The sequence below is a fragment of the Salvelinus namaycush genome, chromosome 35 (genome assembly GCF_016432855.1).
Source record: "Salvelinus namaycush isolate Seneca chromosome 35, SaNama_1.0, whole genome shotgun sequence".
Lineage (NCBI taxonomy): Eukaryota > Metazoa > Chordata > Actinopteri > Salmoniformes > Salmonidae > Salvelinus > Salvelinus namaycush.
The window spans coordinates 7,360,178-7,384,206 of record NC_052341.1 but is presented as its reverse complement, the minus strand read 5'-3'; the positions used below and the strand labels follow the sequence as shown (position 1 = coordinate 7,384,206).

At 43.5% G+C, this 24,029-nt stretch overlaps 1 protein-coding gene and 1 non-coding gene across 2 annotated transcripts; both read right to left on the bottom strand.

Moving 5' to 3' along the window:
• Positions 1–1,130: 1,130 nt before the first annotated feature.
• On the bottom strand, positions 1,131–22,464 carry LOC120029378 (alpha-N-acetylgalactosaminide alpha-2,6-sialyltransferase 1-like). Its single transcript, XM_038974604.1, has 9 exons — positions 22,364–22,464; positions 20,862–20,973; positions 20,530–20,695; positions 11,487–11,646; positions 4,697–4,835; positions 2,501–2,604; positions 2,296–2,379; positions 1,676–1,775; positions 1,131–1,343 (listed from the first exon to the last, which is right to left on the bottom strand). The coding sequence occupies exons 1-9, from the start codon at positions 22,462–22,464 to the stop codon at positions 1,131–1,133; spliced, it is 1,179 nt and encodes a 392-aa protein (XP_038830532.1).
• Positions 2,095–2,223, bottom strand: LOC120030113. Its single transcript, XR_005473622.1, has one exon. It is a non-coding gene; the product is annotated as a U6atac minor spliceosomal RNA (small nuclear RNA).
• Positions 22,465–24,029: the final 1,565 nt, after the last annotated feature.

Sequence of the window (24,029 nt, the reverse complement as noted above, 5' to 3'; positions counted from 1 at the left end):
CTGCAAGCTGACTTTGGTCACCAGCTGGACGGTGTTTCCTCCGACACATTGGTGCGGCTGGCTTCCGGGTTAAGCCAGCAGTGTGTCAAGAAGCAGTGTGGCTTGGTGGGGTTGTGTTTCGGAGGACGCATGGCTCTCGACCTTCGCCTATTCCAAGTCCATAGGGAAGTGGCAACGAAGGTACAAGACTGTAACTACCAATTGGGGTAAAAAAATTATTGGTCCAGCCATGTCTCAGTCAGGCAGATGGCAAAGCATTCCCCATAATCTCTTAGTTCGGATCAAAAGCAGGAGTTCATCCATTTTGTGATCGGACGTTCGATAGTAGCAAGGCAGGCAGAGGGGGCCAGCTCTCCTTCCATGTCCGGGTGTATTCCCACCTGTAGGCAGTGACTGCCCAGGTACGTTGTTAGTCAATTCCACAGGTAAAGAACGATGTTGTGGATCAGAGACACCATACGATTTCTCCCTGATGCTTAGTAGTTCCAAACGACTGTATTTGTGTAAATATTTAGTCCTCCGTACAAATAACACTGACAAAAGTGAGAGACATAGAATCAGCGCTTGTACCGTGGCAAGCCTCACGGCCACCATTTTAGAAAGACAAGACTTGTAGGACTATAGAAATAGGAAGTCGGAACAAGACGTAGTGGCTTTGCCAGCTGCTTCATAATCACAGTGTTTCACACAATACAATAATAATCAGTGTGTCTTGAGTCCTTGTACCTCCAGTCTGGCGTCAGTCACTATCAACAATTATTTGAGTTTTATTTGTATTTTTTTTTTTACAGGGGCAGTGCACATTAATCAACGTTTCAGTGAAAGTGCCGGTTTAGCCAGCCGGCTAATGTTCAACCACAGTCCCTGGGTTGAAAATTATGAGTTTAATCCATAACATACAATATCGAGTCTAGTGACCACCAACAACCCGAGATTCACAAACAGAACACTGGAAATCATGTGTATTACAGAAAGGAACAATATATCAATTTGCTAAACATTGTGTTAACCACACAACTAAATATGAACGTTATTGATCTTAAATTTCCCCATTACAATTGTTCTTTAGGTTATTGTGTAACAGACACATTTTGATGTATCTTTGTCCACCTCTGCAGACAGACAGGGTTTTATGGTTGTTTTGTTTTGCCTGTCTTTCCCTCTGGGTCCTCCTGTCTCTGATAAAGCCAGATGATCTTGGTGTCATGTAGTTTCTTCCAGGTCTTAATCTCTAGGTTGTAGTCGTGATTAGAGTAGAAGATTACTTTGGTTTTAGAGTTCCTCTCAACATAGTAGTTGGGATATTTATCGTGGTCCTCTGTGATAAATCCATACGCATCCACCTGAGAGGGGAAAGAGGGGGAGAGAGAAGAGGATCTCCGATGACACCATGTGACCTATATGTAGACTGCAGCCCCCAAGTTCAATAAAGAGCTAAAGTACCTAGTCATTTCTATGATACACTACCCCATGTTGTGTGTGTTCTTAAATATAAAATATGCCATTTAGCAGACAACTTTATCCAAAGCGATTTGCAGTCATGTGTGCATACACTTTCGTATGGGTGGTTCCAATTGGAATCGAACCCACATAAGGCAATCAAATAATTCAATGGTGATCATATTAGTGTCTCCTCCATTGTTTGTGTTTGCGTGTTCGTGGCGTACAGACTCACCATGTCACAGGTGTGCAGGGCCAGGAAGAGTGTGAATGCTCCGTTAGTAGGTCTGAATATAGACCACAATGAACTCTTCATCTCCTCGGACCACATGAACCTACAGATGAGGAGCACACGCGCACAGTTTCATTTCAGAAGTCACTTAGAAGTGAATGTGATCACAGGGTTCACAGGGTTCTACGTAGCTAGCTTGGCGCTATGACCTTGCTAAGCTAACCTTGCTAAGCTAACTTGACTAGTAATTTCTATTGGAACTGCCCCATGTTGTGTGTCTTCTTAAATATAAAATATGCCATTTAGCAGACAACTTTATCCAAAGTGATTTACAGTCATGTGTGCATATACTTTCGTATGGGTGGTTCCGGCTGGAATCGAACCCACAATTCTCGCATTGCAAGTACTGTGCTCTTCCAACTAAGCCAGAATGGACCACGTTCAAAATGCCACAAAGTGCCTTAACCATATGTGTGTTGAAGGCCAGTAGACTAGGGCCTTTTCCATCCTTGTCAAGGGGAGTACTAACCTTCTCTCCTGTCATACAACTCCTATTGGACAACACGTTGGGACAAATATAAGCAACCACCAAATTATTATAATTATTGGACACCTTGTTATACCTTTTGCGGATGTATCTGAGAAAGTCAGGGTGAAGAACATAGAAACGGGTCTCATCAAACTGTCCTGAGTAGTCCTTCCACGGCCTGCAGATAAGACAGCAGAGACAACACTGAGCAGTGTAGAGTGAGTGAGTGTGTGTGGGGAGGGCAAATAGTCTGTGTGTGTGTGTGTGTGTGTGTGAGACTATCCACATCACAGGCTTACTCTCTGTCCTTGTAGGGTCCTTTAGAGACTGGTGTCTTCCCCAATAGACCCTGTAGCCACTGGAAATCCCTCAGCCCCTCTGGAATCAGCACATACTTTATACCCTGCACAGAACAGAGACACTGTGTGTGTGTGTGTGTGAACACAATACCATCTGTCATGACTTTTACAGCTCACATGCAGTCTTTTATTATATTTTTAAATCATCACTTTGTCTAATAAATCAATGTTTATTTTTATATAACAAAAAAAAACATATATATAATTTAATTCCCTGTGCCTCCTTGGGCCACTGAATTGCTCAGTCCGGCTGTGTGGGCGTAGGGATACAAATGTTTATATATTTACATACATCCCTGATTGCTGCCCACCCCCTGCCTGCTGTCTATTCAGGGCAGAATGGCATGATTATCTACAGGGCAGAGGCCCATGGTATATTCTTCAGTATAATAACAAGGTCTAACCCGGAAGCCAGACGCATCAATGTGTCAGAGGAAACACTGTCGAAATGACGACCATTGTCAGCTTGCAGGTGCCCGGCCCGCCACAAGGAGTCGTTAGAGCACAATGAGACAAGGACATCCCAGCCGGCCAAACCTAATCCGGATGAAGCTGAGCCAATTGTACGCCGCCTCATGGGTCTCCCGGTCACGGCCGGCTATGACACAGCCTGGGATCGAACCCAGGCTGCAGTGGCGCCTTAGCACTCATTGTTGAATTTGCGATTTCCAACTTGTTGTGTAATGTTCATGTACAGTGGCCGATGAGCACAGATGCATTTAATCTATAATTTCTCTTCATATGACAAGGATTAAAAGGATTTGCCAGCAGATTGCCGACTTGATGCATGATGTCTAGCTTGCTAGCTAAGATTTTGAAAGTATTAGTCCAATCAAAGCTACTGTAGATAAAACGTGATTTGATGTCATTTTATCTGTGGCCAATGACCTTGAGCCTTCTTGGATGGGCACTCCTAATGTAAGTCTAAGGCAGCATCCAAGGGGCTTGAATTTTCAAGCTCTACCTGTAGATTTTGCGGTGACATAGTGTCCCCATGAGTGAGAGAACACTGAGCCAATCACGGCACAACTAGAGAACATTACCAACCCCTACACTCTGTATTATCCAATGGCTGCCCCACCACAGAAAGCACTGAGCTAGGCTGAAATGCATGCATTTTGGAGCTGCCTTACTCAAGAAAGCAAAAAACAGACCATGTTTGTATGCAGCTTTATTAACTCAATGGTAATATGTTTTTACATTGTTAGCAAACTGATATGTGACACTGATATGTATTAATTCCAAAATAACATGCAAATCAGGCAACAAACAGGATCTGCCCCACCTGCCCTGAATGACGCGTCAATTCAATAATTTATTTAAAATTTATTTTCCAGAAATATTTTTACTAGCTCCCGTTTAATTGTCAAATTGAAATATCATTATTTTTCCATGTCACTATAATGCACTTTAGACTAAATCTTCATCAGAAAGTTTATTCGGGCGTCAATCCTCAAGAGAACGTTAGAAAAAAATGTGAAGAAGCATGCAAACCATGAACAGCATGTCCTTGACTTTTATAATAGAAAAATAGCTCGACATTTACTTCATGAATGGTTGCTGCTGATCGAAGCCAAATCAGACGAAGTGATTGTTCGGATGGAAGACAGTCATACTGCACAATCTCTCTTGCTTTTGGGCGGGACCACTACCAGAACTAGGATAAATGCAAATGAACATTCATTGATCTATTATAATCAGATCACCTTGTGACTTTATGCGGCGGGCCAAACACTCCGTGGTACGGCAGGTAGCCTAGCGGTTAAGAGCGTTGAGCCAGTAACTGAAAAGTCGCTGGTTCGAATCCCCAAGCCGTTCTACCCTTGAGCAAGGAAGTTAAACCCCAACAACAACCCCCCCCCTCATTTCGGTTGTATGCATTCAGTTATGCAACTGACTAGGTATCCCCTTTCCATCCCACTTGAAGAGGCTGAAATTTAAGGCTCTTACACAAAAAGGGAATTTTCATAATTTCCACAATTTCAGAGTGTTATTTCAAACTCATATAAATCATATAATCCATATAATCAATCATATAGATATCACCAAACTACCAGGACAATCTAGCTTTTTACTGCTCTGGGCCTTTAAAATGTTGCTGTGGTCTAGTACAACAGAAGGCCTGTGGTAACCTACCTTGTCATGAGGTGCATTGTTGTAGCCATATTCATGGAATACATAAGGAGACTCGGTGATGGAGTGGGCGGTGTGAATGTACACCGACGTTCTATTACCTACATCCTCCTCGTAACCCTTGGTTACGGCACCATTCATCCTGACAGACACAGAGACCGAGACAGACACAGGAAATGGGACAGATACAGCAAGAGAGACAGGGATGGGTACGGAGACAAGGAAAGAGAGAGACAGTCATTCATCACTCTTCATGAGCAATCTCCATTACATTATCATGGTCACTGGTAGGTACACTCGTTGAAAATAGGGTGCTAAGTAGATCCATTTAGGGTTCTTCCGTTTGTCCCCATATGAGAACCCTTTTTGGTTCTAGGTAGAACATTTTGCAGAGGGTTCTACCTATAACCCTTTATGAAGGGTTCTTTCTAGAACCCTCCATGAATGGTTCTACCAGCCTTCATTGCATATTTTTTATGACAGTACATTACATATATAGTAAGAGCTTTCTTTCAGGGCCTAGTTATATCCTAACACAGTGGTCAGAAACTCCTGGTTTACAGGCCACATCAGGACTGAAAGTCACATTTCAAAGCCTTGCAAAGTTATACATAATTCCTATTGAAACACAGTGAGGAGTTCCAATAATTAGAATTTTTTTATCATCTGCAACCTGCTTTCTGAATTACTACCAGGTTTACTCAATGTTGATAATAGAGACTACCTAAATTATATAAACTGGAACAACCATCTCAGTAATGGGTGTAATAAGTTCCTTTATGAACAGATTGGATTCGTTTAGAAAAATCTATGTTATTTATCTTTGTGCAACAAAAGATTAATCAACGAATCAATGTACATGCAAAAACACAGATTTTTAAACAAATAATTCTGAAAATCAACCTAAAATAGAGCATGCTGGGAAATATGATAATAATGGGTGTGGTTATGAGTGCTTTACTCTACACAGAGTAAAAATGACACAATCACACTTACAGTTGAAGTCAGAAGTTTACATACACTTAGATTGGAGTCATTAAAACTCATTTTCAACCATTCCACAAATTTCTAGTTAACAAACTATAGTTTTGGACAAGTCGGTTAGGACATCTACTTTGTGCATGACACAAGTCATTTTTCCAACAATTGTTTACAGACAGATTATTTCACTTATAATTCATTGTATCACAATTGCAGTGGGTCAGAAGTTTACATACACTAAGTTGACTGTGCCTTTAAACAGCTTGGAAAATTCCAGAAAATGATGTCATGGCTTTAGAAGCTTCTGATAGGCTAATTGACATCATTTGAGTCAATTGGAGGTGTACCTGTGGATGTCTTTCAAGGCCTACCTTCAAACTCAGTGCCGCTTTGCTTGACATAGTGTGAAAATCAAACAAAAATCAGCCAAGACCTCAAAAAAAAAATTGTAGACCTCCACAAGTCTGGTTCATCCTTGGGAGCAATTTCCAAACACCTGAAGGTACCACGTTCATCTGTACAAACAATAGTATGCAAGTATAAACACCATGGGACCACGCAGCCGTCATACCGCTCAGGAAGGAGACACGTTCTATCTCCTAGAGATGAATGTACTTTGGTGCGAAAAGTGCAAATCAATCCCAGAACAACAGCAAAGGACCTTGTGAAGATTCTGGAGGAAACAGGTACGAAAGTATCTATATCCACAGTAAAACATGTCCTATATCGACATAACCTGAAAGGCCGCTCAGCAAGGAAGAAGCCACTGCTCCAAAACCGCAATAAAAAAGCCAGACTACGGTTTGCAACTGCACATGGGGACAAAGATCGTACATTTTGGAGAAACGTCCTCTGGTCTGATGAAACAAAAATAGAACTGTTTGGCCATAATGACCATCGTTATGTTTGGAGGAAAAAGGGGGAGGCTTGCAAGCCAAAGAACACCATCCCAACCTTGAAGAATGGGAGTGGCAGCATCATGTTGTGGGGGTGCTTTGCTGCAGGAGGGACTGGTGCACATCACAAAATAGATGGCATCATGAGGAAAGGAAAATTATGTGGATATATTGAAGCAACATCTCAAGACATCAGTCAGCTTGGTCGCAAATGGGTCTTCCAAATGAACAATGACCCCAAGCATACTTCCAAATTTGTGGCAAAATGGCTTAAGGACAACAAAGTCAAAGTATTGGAGCGGCCATCACAAAGCCCTGACCTCAATACTATAGAAAATCTGTAGGCAGAACTGAAAAAGCGTGTGCGAGCAAGGAGGCCTACAAACCTGACTCAGTTACACCAGCTCTGTCAGGAGGAATGGGCCCAAATTCACCCAACTTATTGTGGGAAGCTTGTGGAAGGCTACCCGAAACATTTGACCCAAGTTAAACAATTTAAAGGCAATGCTACCAAATACCAATTGAGTGTATGTAAACTTCTGAGCCACTGGGAATGTGATGAAAGAAATAAAAGCTGAAATAAATCATTCTCTACTATTATTCTGACATTTCACATTCTTAAAATAAATTGATGATCCTAACTGACTTAAAACAGGGAATTTTTACTAGGATTAAATGTCAGGAATTGTGAAAAACTGAGTTGAAATGTATTTGGCTAAGGTGTATGTAAACTTACGACTTCAACTGTATAAGCTCATAGTCAATTAGTCTATTCAACCCTTTAAACAGGACTTGAACAGGACCACAGACTTTAGCATAAATCCTTTAATAACCCCTACAAAGTCAGACCAGGTGAACCAGAAAGGAACAGTACTGTGTGGTTGGGGTTTACTTGTTCTTAATACATCGTGTCAGAGTACAGTACATTCAGAAATTAGGTGTGTCTCTCACATTCTCTATGTGGGTTGCTGAATGAATCCCATTCCATATAACCACACCTTAAGACAATATTGTACGACAAATATTTGATGTTGAAAAAGTCTGCAACACACTGGAGGAGCCAATTATGATGCCAAAGAGGTTGTCACAAACAGTACTGCAGAGATCACGCATGTACATGGACTATCCTGTTGGTGTTATAATAATTCACCCTGCTTGGACTAAAACCTTACTGGGACAAACACCTCCAGTACAGTGCTGGCCAAGAGTAAAGCAGTTTTTCCTGGAAAGGCCATAGGTAATGGTTCAATTCCATGGTAACGGTTCAATTCCATGGTAACGGAATTACGCTGAGACTCTGATTTTTCAGTTTAAAATGTACAATGCCTTCAGAAAATATTCATACGGCTTGACTTATTCCACATTTTGTTGTGTTACAGCATGATTTCAAAATGGATTCAATTGATTTTCTTCTCAACCATTTACACACTATACCCCATAATGACAATGTGAAAACATGAAAATTAAATGCAGAAATATCTCATTTACATAAGTATTCACACCCTTGAGTCAATACTTTGTAGAAGCACCTTTGGCAGCGATTACAGCTGTGAGTCTTTCTGGCTAAGTCTCTAAGAGCTTTCCACACCTGGATTGTGCAACATTTGCCCATTATTCTTTTCTAAATTCTTCAAGCTCTGTCAGATTGGTTGTTGATCATCACCGTCTTCTTGGTAAACAACTCCAGTGTAGATTTGGACTTGTGTTTTAGTTTTTTGTCCTGCTGAAAGGTGAATTCATATCCCAGTATCTGGTGTAAAGCAGACTGAATCAGGTTTTCCTCTAGGATTTTGCCTGTGCTTACCTTCCGTCTCTTTTTTTTATCCTGAAAAACTCCCAAGTCGTTATTGATTACAAGCATACCAATAACATGATGCAGCCACCACTATGCTTGAAAATATGGAGCGTGGTACTCAGTAATGTGTTGTATTGGATATGCCCCCAGCATAACACTTTGTATTTAGGACAAAAAGTGAATTGCTTTGCAACATATTTTGCAGTATTATTTTAGTGGCTTGTTGCAAACAGGATGCATGTTTTGGCATATGTTTATTCTGTACAGGCTTCATTCTTTTTACTCTGTCAATTCTGTTATTTTTGTGGAGTAACTACAATGTTGTTGATCCATACTCAGTTTTCTCCTGTCACAGCATTAAAGTCTGTAACTGTTGTCAAGTCACCATTGATCTCATGGTGAAATCCTTGAGGATTTTGATTCCTCCTCGGCAACTGAGTTAGGAAGGACGCCTGTTTCTGTGTAGTGACTGGGTGTACTGATACACCATCCAAAGTGTAATTAATAACTTCACCATTGTCACGCCCTGACCTTAGTTTTCTATGTTTTCTGTATAATTTTGGTCAGGTCAGGGTGTGACGAGGGTGGGTATGTGTGTTTTTGTCTTGTCTAGGGTCTATGGGGATTTTGTATGTCTAGGTAATGTAGGTCTATGGTGGCCTGAATTGGTTCCCAATCAGAAGCAGCTGTTTATCGTTGTCTCTGATTGGGGATCCTATTTAGGTTGCCATTTTCCATTTAGGTTTTGTGGGTTATTGTCTATGTGTAGTTGCATGTCAGCACTCGTTGTAATTAGCGTCACGTTTGTTTATGTGTTCCTGGTTTATTAAAGAAGAATGTACTCATATCATGCTGCGCCTTGGTCTCCTCCTTACGACGAACGTGACAACCATGCTCAAAGGGATATTCAGTGTCTGCTACCAATAGGTGCCCTTCTTTGCGAGGCATTGGAAAACCTACCTTGTCTTTGTGGATAAATCTGTGTTTGAAATTCACTGCTCGACTGAGGGACCTTACATATTATACTGTATGTGTGGGGTACAGAGATGAGTCATAAAAATCATTTTGAAAACTAGTATTGCACACAGAGTGTGTCGATGCAACTTATGTGATTTGTTAAGCACATTTTTAATCCTGAACTTATTTAGGCTTGCCATAACAAAGGGTTTGAATACTTATTGACTCAAGATATTTCAGCTTTTCATTTTTTATTAATTTGTAAACATTTATAAAACATAAGGATAAACACTATGGGGTATTGTATGTACTGTACAAATCTCATTTTAACCCATTTTAAATTCAGGCCGTAACACAACAAAATGTGAAAAATGTCAATGTCAGGATCGGCAGGGTGAGTGGGCAGATTTTGTACCATTCCTCCACTAACCTCAGTCCTTTCTCGTGCGTGTTGGGGTATCAGCAGGCCCTGGCACCTTGGCATCCAAGCCAGACCGAGGCTCCTGCGGTGGATGAGTGGTTTCGGCATGCTGAGGAGTTCTGGAACGCTGCACACACTCGTCTCCAGCGCGCCGTGCGTCGGCACAAGGAACAGGCCGACCACCACCCCGGTGAGGCGCCTGTCTTCTCCCCAGGCGACCGGGTCTGGCTCTCCACCCGGAACCTGCCCCTCAGCCTGACCTGCCAGAAGCTGAGCCTACGGTTTGTGGGGCCGTTTAAAGTCCTGAGGAGGGTTAATGAGGTAACGTACCGTTTACAACTCCCTGTTGATTACCGCATGAACCTGACCTTTCATGTGTCTCTCCTCAGGCCAGTGGTGCCTGGTCCCCTCGCTGAGGCTCCTCTGGACATCGAGGGAGGTCCGGCGTACTCTGTCCGAGAGGTCCTGGATTCGAGGCGTCGGGGGGGGCATCTCCAGTACCTCATCGACTGGGAGGGTTACGGCCCAGAGGAGCGGTGCTGGGTTCCTGCAGTGGACATCCTGGATGCTTCGCTGACCAGGGATTTTCACCGTCAGCGCCCAAACCGACCTGCACCGCGCCCCTGTGGTCGTCCCCGAGGCCGGTGTCGTCCCGCTGCTAATGCAGCGCATCGGGCTCATTCTGTTCACCAGTTTCGGAGGTCTACGTCATCGGCTTTCTAGGCTTCACTGAACGGGATTCATTATCATCAACCCCGGACTGTCTTGTCTGATTACACACACCTGGTTCACATTTCCCCTGATTAGTATGTTATATATATGCCCGCTGTTACCGCTGTCTTTGTTGGTTATTGTTCCCATGTCCGTTGGTGGTGTGAGTACCTATGCGATGGTGCAGCTGTTATGCTGTGTGCTGTATATATTATTACGGGTATCGTCCCGAGTCGTTCAACGAGGTTTACCCTCGCTCTTTTGTTTGGGTACAGCCCAGTGTTTTTGTATACGTGTTTGTATTAAAAAACCCTATTGTGAGTGTATTAAAAACCCCTATTGTGTATTCCTGCGCCTGTCTCCAAATCCTTTATACCAGCATGACAGTCAAGGAATGTGAATACTTTCTGAAGGCACAAACAAAAACCATTGATTTCAAAGTTGAACAAACTATACAACTCTATGCACAAGGAATGCTTTTAACAATTTCAACTGAACATTTGTACAAAAACACATTTACAGGAAGAACTGTGCAGATACGTTAGGTAACAAAATAAAAGTGAAGGAGATTTTGCACAGTTTTTGCAGTAAATGTTAAGTTTTTATTTATTTACTGTGTAAATTGTTCAAAGCAGTAATTGTGCATAGAGTTGTATGGTTTGTTAAACTTTGAAATCAATAGCTTATGTTGGGCATACATTTTAAAGTGAAAAATCGGACACTCATAATTCCATTACCATGGAATTGACCACAGGTTAAACTCATAGGAATCTCTCACACATTCCGGAACCAGAACCAAATATAGGTTCCAGCTGAAACATTATTCACACTTATTTTTTTTTTATTAGCGTTGCTTTTTATGCTATTTTATTGTACATTGCAGGGCTCTCTTGAAAAATCGACTTTGGTCAATGGGACTCCCTGCCTTAATAAAGGTTAAATAAAATCGCCTGATCATTGTGATGCACTGATGCATGCAGTCATAGGAATATGCACAGGCGCACGCACACACACACACACACACACACTGACCGGAACACGTAGTCATGGGCATCGATCTCCTTCCCCATCCGAGAGCCGTTGAGTATTCCTCCGTTGGCCACCACAGCACAGCGAATACACTTGGGGTTTCCCCGCGGCAGGAGCAGGGGCTCTCTTGGCTTGGGGATCAGGTCCACCACTGCCTTTATCTCTGTAACCACACACACACACAGTATGCTTTCCTTGTCTGTGTCTTTGGGATTCCATAAAGCAAGCATCACTTGGCACCATTCAATGGTATCAGTATCAGAAAGTACTGTACTACTACACATTGTAACCACACAAAAACAGGCCTAGTAGACCTTTTTTTAAATATATTTTCGCAGTGGACTTCCTTTGGGAGATTCTCAATTGGATTTGCTAATTCCTCGGTCCTCTCCTCGCAAACTTTTTAAAAAAGGGTAACGACGGTCATCCAATATGCTGTAATAGAAATAAGACCATACTCCAAAAAAATAAATCACCCCCCCATCTTAAATGGCATCGACCGCCACTGTAATACACAAATAATCCCCCCCAAACAAGAAAAATAATTGAAGAAATCAATAAATGAAGAAATATCAGAATGATAAATTCCAATGTCTGAGTTCGGAATATAAATATGTGGTGTGTATTGACAGTATGGACAATATATAAGTAGGAAAAAGGTATGTACACCAGTAGTTACATAGGATGAGCTATGTCCAGAATTGTATTTATTTATTTAACCAGGAAGGGCCCATTGAGATTTGAAATCTCTTTTTCAAGAGCGTCCTGGCCAAGATAGGCAGCACCAAGTCATTACACAATTACAGACAAACAACATGAAAAACTACAAGTAATCTAGTAAAAACCATAGAATTCACAAGAGTATAACAAAATCATAAAACAGCACATTAAAAACATTGACAGGTCAGGGAATCAGCATCAAAATCCTTCATCAGTGATTTAAAAACGCCAATCGGGACAAGTTCTTCCTGTTTAAAAGTATTTTGTAAGGCGTTCCAAGCCGATGGCGCAGAGTACAGTACATAAAAGCCATTTTACCAAATTCAGTTCAGACATTTGGAGCAGTTAACAGGATAAAGTCCTGCGAACGAAGAGAGTACCCACCACATTTCTGAACAAATAAAATGGTAGTAAACCCAAGAATACAGTATGTCCAGCAGTAGTTATATAGGATGAGCTATGTCCAGAATACAGTATGTACAGCAGTAGATATATAGGATGAGCTATGTCCAGAATACAGTATGTACAGCAGTAGTTATATAGGATGAGCTATGTCCAGAATACAGTATGTACAGCAGTAGTTATATAGGATGAGCTATGTCCAGAATACAGTATGTACAGCAGTAGTTATATAGGATGAGCTATGTGGAGAATACAGTATGTACAGCAGTAGTTATATAGGATGAGCTATGTCCAGTATACAGTATGTACAGCAGTAGTTATATAGGATGAGCTATGTCCAGAATACAGTATGTACAGTATATCACAAAAGTGAGTACACCCCTCACATTTTTGTAAATATTTGAGTATATCTTTTCATGTGACAACACTGAAGAAATGACACTTTGCTACAATGTAAAGTAGTGAGTGTACAGCTTGTATAACAGTGTAAATTTGCTGTCCCCTCAAAATAACTCAACACACAGCCATTAATGTCTAAACCGCTGGCAACAAAAGTGAGTACACCCCTAAGTGAAAATGTCCAAATTGGGCCCAAAGTGTCAATATTTTGTGTGGCCACCATCATTTCCCAGCACTGCCTTAACCCTCTTGGGCATGGAGTTCACCAGAGCTTCACAGGTTGCCACTGGAGTCCTCTTCCACTCCTCCATGACGACATCACAGAGCTAGTGGATGTTAGAGACCTTGCAATCCTCCACCTTCCGTTTGAGGATGCCCCACAGATGCTCAATAGGGTTTAGGTCTGGAGACATGCTTGGCCAGTCCATCACCTTTAACCTCAGCTTCTTTAGCAAGGCAGTGGTCGTCTTGGAGGTGTGTTTGGGGTCGTTATCATGTTGGAATACTGCCCTGCGGCCCAGTCTCCGAAGGGAGGGGATCATGCTCTGCTTCAGTATGTCACAGTACATGTTGGCATTCATGGTTCCCTCAATGAACTGTAGCTCTCTCTGCTGTTGTCTGTAGTCTACAATCAGCTCTTTTGTTTTGTTGACATTGAGGGAGAGGTTATTTTTCTGGCAATCCACCAGGGCTCTCACCTCCTCCCTGTAGGCTGCCTCATTGTTGTTGGTAAATTCCACTAGTTTGACATTTCATAGATAAAACAATAAGTAGCATATCATTTTAAAAACGTGTATTTTCTCCTCCGACAAAACAACAGCTGATTCAAAGGGGGTGTGGCAGATATCAAAAATCTTCTGCCAAGGAGTCAGGTAGGATACCATAGTGCCAAATAAGCGTTATTTGGCTTGTAACCATAACAAATGGAGGGCACCATGGTGTTGAAGGCTGTGCTGTAGTCGATTAACAGCATCCTCACACGGGCATTCCTCTTGTCCATGCGGGATAAGGCAGTGTACAGGGCAATGGCAATTGCGTAGTCCATGGATCTGTTGTGGCAATATGCAAATTGTAGTGGATCTATGGTGCCGGTTATGGTGATATAACTAGCTTCTCAAAGCCCTTCATGATGGCAGAATTAGTGCTATGGGGCAATAGTAATTTACTTCAGTTAACTTCGCTTTCTCGGGTACAGCAACAATGGTGGACATCTTGAAGCAAGTGAGGACAACAGACTGGGATAGGGAGTGATTTAATATGTCCATAAAAAATCCTGCCAGCTGGTCTGCACATGCTCTGAGGCTTGAGATGTTGTCTAGGCCGCCAGCCTTGCGAGGGTTAACACGCTTGAATGTCTTACGTCGGCCATGGAGATCGGGAGCACACAGTCCACATGAGCTGCGGGGGCCCACGTTGGTGGCTCAGTGTTGTTTTCATCGAACGTGTTTAGCTTGTCCGGGAGTGAGGCATAGGTGTCCGCGACCTGCCTGGCTTTCCCTTTATGATACGTGATTGTCTGGAGTCCCTGCCACGGGTCTCGTGTCTGAGCCGTTGAATTGTGACTCCACTTTGTCCCTGTACTGTCGTTTTGCCTCTTTGATTGCCTTATGGCAGTCATAGCTAGGAACAGCATCCTCTATGCACGTCCTGATGAACCCAGTCACCAAGTCAGTGTATACGTAGATACTATTCCCAGAGGTGACCCGGAACATTTCCCAGTCCACGTGATCAAAACAGTCCTGACGCATAGATTCAGATTGGTCAGACCAACGTTAAACAGTCCTCACCACGGGGGCTTCGTGTTTAAGTTTCTGCATATAGGCAGGGAGGAGTAGGACGGAGGCGTGATCTGATTTGCCGAAGGGGGGGCGGGCTTGTATCCGTCCCGGGAGAGTAACAATGGTTCTCTCTGTGTGTAGCATAGGGCATGTGTTGGAATACCAAAATATATGTGTGAAGTGGTAACAATAAATTCCACTAGTTTGACATTTCATAGATAAAACAATAAGTAGCATATCGTTTTAAAAACGTGTATTTTGTCCTCCGACAAAACAACAGCTGATTCAAAGGGGGTGTGGCAGATATCAAAAATCTTCTGCCAAGGACTCAGGTAGGATACCATAGTGCCAAATAAGCGTTATTTGGCTTGTAACCATAACAAATGCCTTTTTGGTGCTAAAAATAACCCTTTTTTGAAGGTTCTATAAAGAACCATGATCATAATGTTCCAAATGGAACCTTTATGGTGCTATAGAGAACCATTAACAAAAAGGATCTATATAGCACCAAAAAGGGTTCCACTATGGTTTCAACCATTGACTGTAAAAGAAAATGGACGGAGCCATTGATGTCACCCCATTGTTTCCTATGTGAAGTCTGTGGCACATTTGTAGATCAGGAAGTGTGAAGTGTCGTTTCAGCGTGTTGCCATCTTGCTTCATGGATGAGTTTTTGGAAACATTGCATGCGCAGTTTGAGCTACTCTAGGAAGTGAGAGTAGCAGGCTGCCATTAGCAACGAAATGATCCTTTTAACTTCTTCTGTGTGCGATTTGAAAATAACCATCTCAAGGACATGGTGTAATAGAAGTAATCATCGGTACCATGATTGTCTTCTTTTATTTATACAAAGATTGACCACGAAGTTTGCTATTTTATCATTCACTATAATGGGGGATCCTGTTTTCTGAAAACAATGCCTGCACTAGACACAGGAACTTGAAATCCTCAATGAGCGGGGGCAGTCGTTCTCCCCTGGTTACAACCCTTTTTGGTTCTTTATAGAACTTTTGAATAACTTTTTTTTTTTTTATGATTGTAGTTAGCTGTATTATATTATAAAAATTCCATAGGTGTTACTATTGTGTTAATTCACAATTTGAATCCGGTGTATATCTCTGGAACAGCTGGGGGTCACTGAGGAGAGAATTGAGTACCACTGATTTTAGTAACCTAACGTAGCAGCCATTAAAGAAACGCCTGAAGCTAGATCTCTTTCATAGTCTTGATAAGAGGAAAAACAACTGTCGGGGGAGGTTCTCTTCCGCACTGTTCAACCAATCCAGTAAATGTGGAGGAGGAGTTAAGATGGAGCATCACCTTGTTAACGTCCAAAAGCCGAAGTCTGGTCACAGGCTCTCTTTCCATTTCCGCTGAAAACCGGAACATCAGGTTGTTGGGGATTTGGAAGAGGCTACTGATTGAGTAAACAGTTCTCAATTGACACAAGGCCTTACGTGAGTCTTTCAACAGATACTGTTATTGGGCCTAATTATATTTAAGATACATTGACATAAGAGATCAAATTAGATCAACTGGAATGACACTCTCGCTTGTCACGGTTTCACAAAAAGAGCAAACCACGCCCCAAATTATTCTAATGAGTGGGCGCCCCTACATTTTAATTATCACTAAAAGATTCAATAACCCTTTTCTGAATTGTAAAGAACCATTGAAGGGCTCGAAGGGTTCTTTGAGTCATTATGGTTCCATATAGAACCAACGAATTGACACTCTCCTCAATCACTTATCACTGAGGAGAGAGGGTGGAGGAGTTGAGCAGAGGACAGTCTTTTGGCCAAATGAGAATCTCCCAAAAAGCCTCCATTTGTTTGTGCATGCTGCCTTGGTTTGAGAAAACAACTGCTAATTGAATGATTGATTCATTGTTCTCATTGACATTTCCTTTAAATCCTGTCTTTTCTAAGTTTGAAAGTGCAGCTAAGAGGGAAGTTTGCCATGTAGCTGGGGTCTAACGTTGTAAATTGCTGACTTAATTTTGAGATCATTTAAAAAAAAAAATCTAATATTGAGAAGTAAAATGACTGTTTAGTTAGTGCTTCCTTCAACCATGCACCAGAATCTGTGTTTTGTTTTGCTTGATTAAATCATTGCGTTACCTTTGTCCTCCTTTTTGGCCAGTCTCAAAATTAAACCTCAGTAATTCAATTTGCATTGACTATTGTGGAGATGGAAATAAAACGTGTAAAGTTGACGCATGTCTGGGAATTCATTATTCTGCCACTCAAACCCAAACTAAGAACCTGTTTGTAATGTGTGTTTGTTCCTCTTGCTCTTATTTAAACCTGTGGTAGCCGAGTATGGCAGTTAGACACATATTCCACTTGCTTTCTCACTTCTCTTGATGTTTCTTGATTTATGCCATGTTCCTGATACTGCACACCCTTAGCCAATCTAGACCCGCCCTCTTTAATCGTGTGTTACTGTGTACTAAAGGATGAAAGTTTGTCATTGTGTCAAAAGTCTACATGGCTGAAGAGGGAGTTGGCCATACGAGCTGCGCTGCCTGCCAAGGATTTTAAAAATTGTTTTAATTTAATCTTTATTTAACTAGGCAAGTCAGTTAAAAACAAATTCTTATTTACAATGACGGCCTACCAAAAGGCTAAATGCCTTCTGCGGGGATGGATTAAAAACCCGGACGACGTGGGCCAATTGTGCACTTGTCACGTTCCTGACCTTATTTTCCTTTGTTTAACTTTGTTTAGTTGGTCAGGACGTGAGCTGGGTGGGTAGTCTATGTTATGTGTTTCTATGTGGGGTTAAATGTGTTGCCTGATATGGTTCTCAATTAGAGGCAGGTGTTTGACGTTTCCTCTGATTGAGAACCATATTAAGGTAGGCTGTTCTCACTGTTTGTTTGTGGGTGATTGTTCCTGTGTCTGTGTCCGTTGCACCACACGGGACTGTTTCGTTTGTTCATTCGTTTGGCTAGTCTTTCCTGTTCGTGCGTTCTTCGTGTCTATATGTAAGTTCTTATGTTCAGGTCAGTCTACGTCGTTGGTTTGTTATTTTGTTAATTATCAAGTGTAGTTCGTGTCAGTGTTCGTCTGGTCAAATAAATTCATTATGTCTACATTCAACGCTGCATTTTGGTCCGACCCTTACTCCTCCTCCTCATCCGAGGAGGAGGCATTAGACAGCCGTTACAGAATCACCCACCAACAAAGGACCAAGCGGCGTGGGAGAAAGCAACAGCGATCGCAGGATTCATGGACATGGGCACAGCCAGGAGAATATCGCCGCCCTCGTGAAGAGCTGGAGGCAGCTAAAGCCGAGAGGCGGTGGTATGAGGAGGCAGCACGGAAGCGAGGCTGGAAACCTGTGAGTCAAGCCCAAAAATGTTCTTGGGGGGGGGGGGCTACAAGGGAGTGTGGCGAAGTCAGGTAGGAGACCTGCGCCAACTCCCCGAGCTTACCGTGGAGAGCGAGAGTACGGGCAGACACCGTGTTATGCGGTAGAGCACACGGTGTCTCCTGTACGTGTGCATAGCCCGGTGCGGGTTATTCCACCTCCCCGCACTGGCAGGGCTAGATTGAGTATTGAGCCGGATGTCATGAAGCCGGCCCAACGCATCTGGCCACCAGTGCGTCTCCTCGGGCCGGCATACATGGCACCAGCCTTACGCATGGTGTCCCCGGTTCGCATACACAGCCCAGTGCGGGTTATTCCACCTCCCCGCACTGGTCGGGCGACGGGGAGCATACAACCAGGTAAGGTTGGGCAGGCTCAGTGCTCAAGGGAGCCAGTACGCCTGCATGGTCCGGTATATCCGGCGCCACGTCCCCGCCCCAGCCCAGTACCACCAGTGGCGGCACCACGCACCAAGCCTCCTGTGCATCTCCAGAGCCCTGTTCCTCCTCCACGCACTAGCCCTATGGTGCGTGTCTCCTGCCCATTACCACCAGTGCCTACACCACGCACTAAGCCTCCTGTGCGCCTCCAGAGTCCTGTGCGTCCTGTTGCTGCTCCCCGCACTAGCCTGAAGGTGCGTGTCCTTAGCCCGGTACCTCCAGTTCCGGCACCACGCACCAGGCCTACAGTGCGCCTCAGCCGGCCAGAGTCTGCCGTCTGCCCAGCGGCGCCTGAACTGCCCGTCTGCCCAACGGCGCCTGAACTGCCCGTCTGCCCAACGGCGCCTGAACTGCCCGTCTGCCCAACGCCGTCTGAGCTGTCCGTCTGCCAAGCGCCGCATGAACTGCCCGTCTGTACTGAGCCTTCAAAGCCGCCCGTCTGTACTGAGCCTGCAAAGCCGCCCGTCTGTACTGAGCCTGCAAAGCCGCCCGTCTGTACTGAGCCTTCAGAGCCATCCGCCAGACAGGAGCCGCTAGAGCCGTCCGCCAGACAGGAGCCGCTAGAGCCGTCCGCCAGACAGGAGCCGCTAGAGCCGTCCGCCAGACAGGAGCCGCCAGAGCCGTCCGCCAGCCATGAGCCGCCAGAGCCGCCAGCCAGCCATGAGCCGCCAGAGCCGCCAGCCAGCCATGAGCAGCCAGAGCCGCCAGCCAGCCATGAGCAGCCAGAGCCGCCAGCCAGCCATGAGCAGCCAGAGCCGCCAGCCAGCCATGAGCAGCCAGAGCCGCCAGCCAGCCATGAGCAGCCAGAGCCGCCAGCCAGCCATGAGCAGCCAGAGCCGCCAGCCAGCCATGAGCAGCCAGAGCCGCCAGCCAGCCAGGAGCAGCCAGAGCCAGCCAGCCAGGATCCGCCAGAACCAGCCAGCCAGGATCCGCCAGGCAGCCAGGATCCGCCAGAGCCAGGCAGCCAGGATCCGCCAGAGCCAGGCAGCCAGGATCCGCCAGAGCCAGGCAGCCAGGATCCGCCAGAGCCAGCCAGGTGCTGCCCCTCAGTCCGGAGCTGCCCCTCAGTCCGGAGCTGCCCCTCATTCCGGTGTTGCCCCTCATTCCGGTGTTGCCCCTTAGTCCGGTGCTGCCCCTTAATCCAGTGAGGTTAATTTGGAGGGTGGCCATTTGGAGGAGGCTACGGAAGCGGGGATTGACTATGGTGGGGTGGGGACCACGTCCGGAGGCGGAGCCGCCACCGTGGACAGATGCCCACCCAGACCCTCCCCTTGAGGTTCAGTTATGCGGCCGGAGTCCGCATCTTGGGGGGGGGGGGGGGTACTGTCACGTTCCTGACCTTATTTTCCTTTGTTTAACTTTGTTTAGTTGGTCAGGATGTGAGCTGGGTGGGTAGTCTATGTTATGTGTTTCTATGTGGGGTTAAATGTGTTGCCTGATATGGTTCTCAATTAGAGGCAGGTGTTTGACGTTTCCTCTGATTGAGAACCATATTAAGGTAGGCTGTTCTCACTGTTTGTTTGTGGGTGATTGTTCCTGTGTCTGTGTCCGTTGCACCACACGGGACTGTTTCGTTTGTTCATTCGTTTGGCTAGTCTTTCCTGTTTGTGCGTTCTTCGTGTCTATATGTAAGTTCTTATGTTCAGGTCAGTCTACGTCGTTGGTTTGTTATTTTGTTAATTATCAAGTGTAGTTCGTGTCAGTGTTCGTCTTGTCAAATAAATTCATTATGTCTACATTCAACGCTGCATTTTGGTCCGACCCTTACTCCTCCTCCTCATCCGAGGAGGAGGCATTAGACAGCCGTTACAGCACTGCCCTATGGGACTCCCAATCACGGCCGGTTGTGATACAGCCTGGATAGCTATACTCCTGGACACACACACACACACACACTAGTGCGTGCGCACGCTCACACTCACACTCACACACCTGTGTAGTTTGTGTATTCCATGAAGCCAAAGGGGTTATTGAAGTGAGCTAGCCTGTTCCACTCTAGCACGTTGAGTAGTTCACCGTGGAGGTACAACTGGACGTCTGGTATAAAGGCCTGCTTGAAGCCTGGGTCCTTGGAGTTCCTCAGAGACTGGGGACAGGCCTGGCACACACACACACACACACACACACACACACACACACACACACACACACACACACACACACACACACACACACACACACACACACACACACACAGTTTATTTGGGATGTTTGTTAATATTTGCAAATCCTTGACCAGTGACTGTCTAAAAACATAGGCTTACCGTCTGTCTTGGTTGCTTGTCCTGGATGTAAACATCCTCAAAATCCCAGTCGGGATATTGCTTGAAGTCCTTTTTTTGCAGGGGGACCATGGGGGTCTCCTTGTGTGCAGACCTGGGTCCACCTGTTAATCCATTTGTCTGCTTTACGGTCTGTTTTAAAGTTGTTGGGTCAGTCGTCACGGAATTACTTTTTTCTTTGGTTGGGATTGCTGCCAAGTTACCAGCTGCAGTTTTCTTAGTTATATTAATATTTAAGTCCACATTGGAGGCATAGTGGAAGTTTTTCAACCATGTGGACAAGCTCCCCCTTTTAGATATGTCGTAGACAGCCACAATGTTTCCATCACCGTAGAAACCCAAGAATGATAGAAATACACAATGTGTGTTAATGGATTATTTAAATATGTCCTTAATTACTTTTGATGATTGATTTGAGAGTGGTAGAAAGCCTATACTTCATGAATGTGCCAAAAACAGCTGTTGTATTTTTACTATAGGAGATGCCGTCCCCTAGAAAGTAGCTGTAGTTTTTGAAAATTGCTGAATAAAAAAATCATAGATGACATCATAGGGGGTTTTCTTATCTTTTTTAATACATAACATCTTGTTCTTTTTTCTCTCACTTATACAGACACCTATACATCCAGCACCATACCAGTGTTTGTATACGTGGGGGGGAAAACAAGTTGTTCTGCATTTAAAAAAGATAAGAAAACCCCCTATGATGTCATCTATGATTTTTAATATGATGTCAAAAAGTGGTGAAGTATCCCTTTTAACTGGCCAATTTCAACAAGCCACAGACTATGGGGCAAATCCTTTACACTAAGTACATGGTAATGTTAGGGTTACTGCAATTAGTTTACAGTGCAATCCCTTAAGAAAAAACAATTGCAGTTAGAGTGCAATATAACTGCATAATGCTGAAAATACCTCATACAAAAGAACCCTGTTTTTATACAGTCATTTTGCAGTTTGACTGTAGTTACAGTGAATTATAACTACAAGGCAGTTATTCTGCAATTACTGTGTCCAAAATACCACAGTCCACTGCAGTTATTCTGCAATTACTGTGTCCAAAATACCACAGTCCACTGCAGTTATTCTGCAATTACTGTGTCCAAAATACCACAGTCCACTGCAGTTATTCTGCAATTACTGTGTCCAAAATACCACAGTCCACTGCAGTTACTGAACTTTTACTGCAGTTTCAAAACTGCAATCTTTTTTGTAAGGGATTACAGTGTAAGACTGAATAGTCTGTGAATAACTACATGTAATTACACGGTAATAAGTGCACTGTAATGTAAACTGTTTTCTTAACTTGTATTTGGGTCAAATGCAACAATTGCAACAAGAAAAAATATATTTTGGAGTTTTAGTTTTTTATTCTTGTTGTGAACGTTCCCCACAGTTTTTTTTAAATACTAACGGCTGAATACCGTCCTTTGACTAACTCAACAAGTCAAATATGTTGCCATTTGTTGGTGCAGAATACATACCCGATGCGGTGTTCAGAGATATGTCCATACAGAAACACATAGATCAGCGCGCACATGACCACCAGCGCCAGGGGCATAACTCTCCGGAATCGGGCTGTCATTTCCAAGAGAGAGAAAGAGGATCTACCTAGGTACCCTGATGACGGACTATAGCAACATTTTGAAATAAGTATTTGGTCGTGGTGGGATGCGCTGAACTGTTTGCCTCTCTCCTGCCCTCTTGGCCACTTGCCAGGTTTCACGTGCGCGCCCGTCATGGGCCATGGTGTGTAACGATGACAACCCGATGCATCAAACGGTCAGAAAATAGGTTGTTTGATAATAAATTAATAATAATGTTTCGCAGTATTTAAAACGTTTGTGGCTTTCAAAAGCAAAACATAACACATTACAAAAAGCAAAGCACATAATTAATATAGGCCCGGCAGACGGTTTGATTGGGATTAGGCTACTGTGTGACTAATAAACAGTGGTGGAAAAGTACTCAATTGTCATACTTGAGTAAAAGTAAAGATACCTTAATAGAAAATGACTCAAGTAAAAGTGAAAGTCACCCAGTAAAATACTACTTGAGTAAAAGTGTTTGGCTTTAAATATACTTAAGTATCAAAAGTAAATATAATTGATAAAATATACTTAAGTATCAAAAGTACAAGTATAAATAATTTCTAATTCCTTATATTAAGTAAAGCAGACAGCCACATTTTCTAGTTTTTATTTACTTACAGATAGCCAGGGGGCACACCCAGACATAAGTAAGATGCTGGCACTAAAACTGCACTCAATGAGCTGTATACCGCCATAAACAAACAGGAAAACGCTCATCCAGAGGCAGCGCCCCTAGTGGCCCCGGACTTTAATGCAGGGAAACTTAAATCAGTTTTACCTAATTTCTATCAGCATGTTAAATGTGCAACCAGAAGGAAAAAAAATCTAGACCACCTGTACTCCACACACAGAGACGTGTACAAAACTCTCCCTCACCCTCCATTTATATCTGACCACAATTCTGTCCTCCTGATTCCTGCTTACAAGCAAAAAGGATCCGCCCCTTTTTTCCCATTTTCGCCTAAAATTACATACCCAAATCTAACTGCCTGAAGGACCTGAAGCAAGGATATGCATATTCTTGATACCATTCGAAAGGAAACACTTTGAAGTTTGTGGAAATGTGAAATTAATGTAGGAGAATATAACACATTAGGTCTGGTAAAAAATAATACAAGAAAAAAACATGCGTTTTTTTTGCACCATCATCTTTGAAATGCAAAAGAAAGGCCATAATGTATTATTCCAGCCCAGGCGCAATTTAGATTTTGGCCACTAGATGACAGCAGTGTATGTGCAAAGTTTTAGACTGATCCAATGGACCATTGCATTTATGTTAAAAGATTTGTATCAAGACTGCCCAAATGTTCTTAATTGGTTTAGTAAGACATTTTTAAGTTCATAACTGTGCACTCTCCTCAAACAATAGCATGGTATTCTTCCACTATAATAGCTACTGGAAATTGGACAGTGTAGTTAGATTAACACAAATGTAAGTTTTCTGCCAATATACAATATGTCTATGTCCTGGGAAATGTTCTTGTTACTTACAATCTCATACTAATCGCATTAGCCTACGTTAGCTCAACCATCCTGTGGAGGACCCACCGATCCTGTA

Excerpts from the sequence above, each read along its gene's own strand:
- LOC120029378 (XM_038974604.1), bottom strand. The coding sequence starts at position 22,464 with ATGACAGCCCGATTCCGGAGAGTTATGCCCCTGGCGCTGGTGGTCATG. Across the intron at positions 4,836-11,486 it reads GCCCATGACTACGTGTTCCG|GATGAATGGTGCCGTAACCA; the intron begins GTCAGTGTGTGT and ends TGTGTCTGTCAG. Across the intron at positions 2,380-2,500 it reads GGACCCTACAAGGACAGAGA|GCCGTGGAAGGACTACTCAG; the intron begins GTAAGCCTGTGA and ends TCTTATCTGCAG.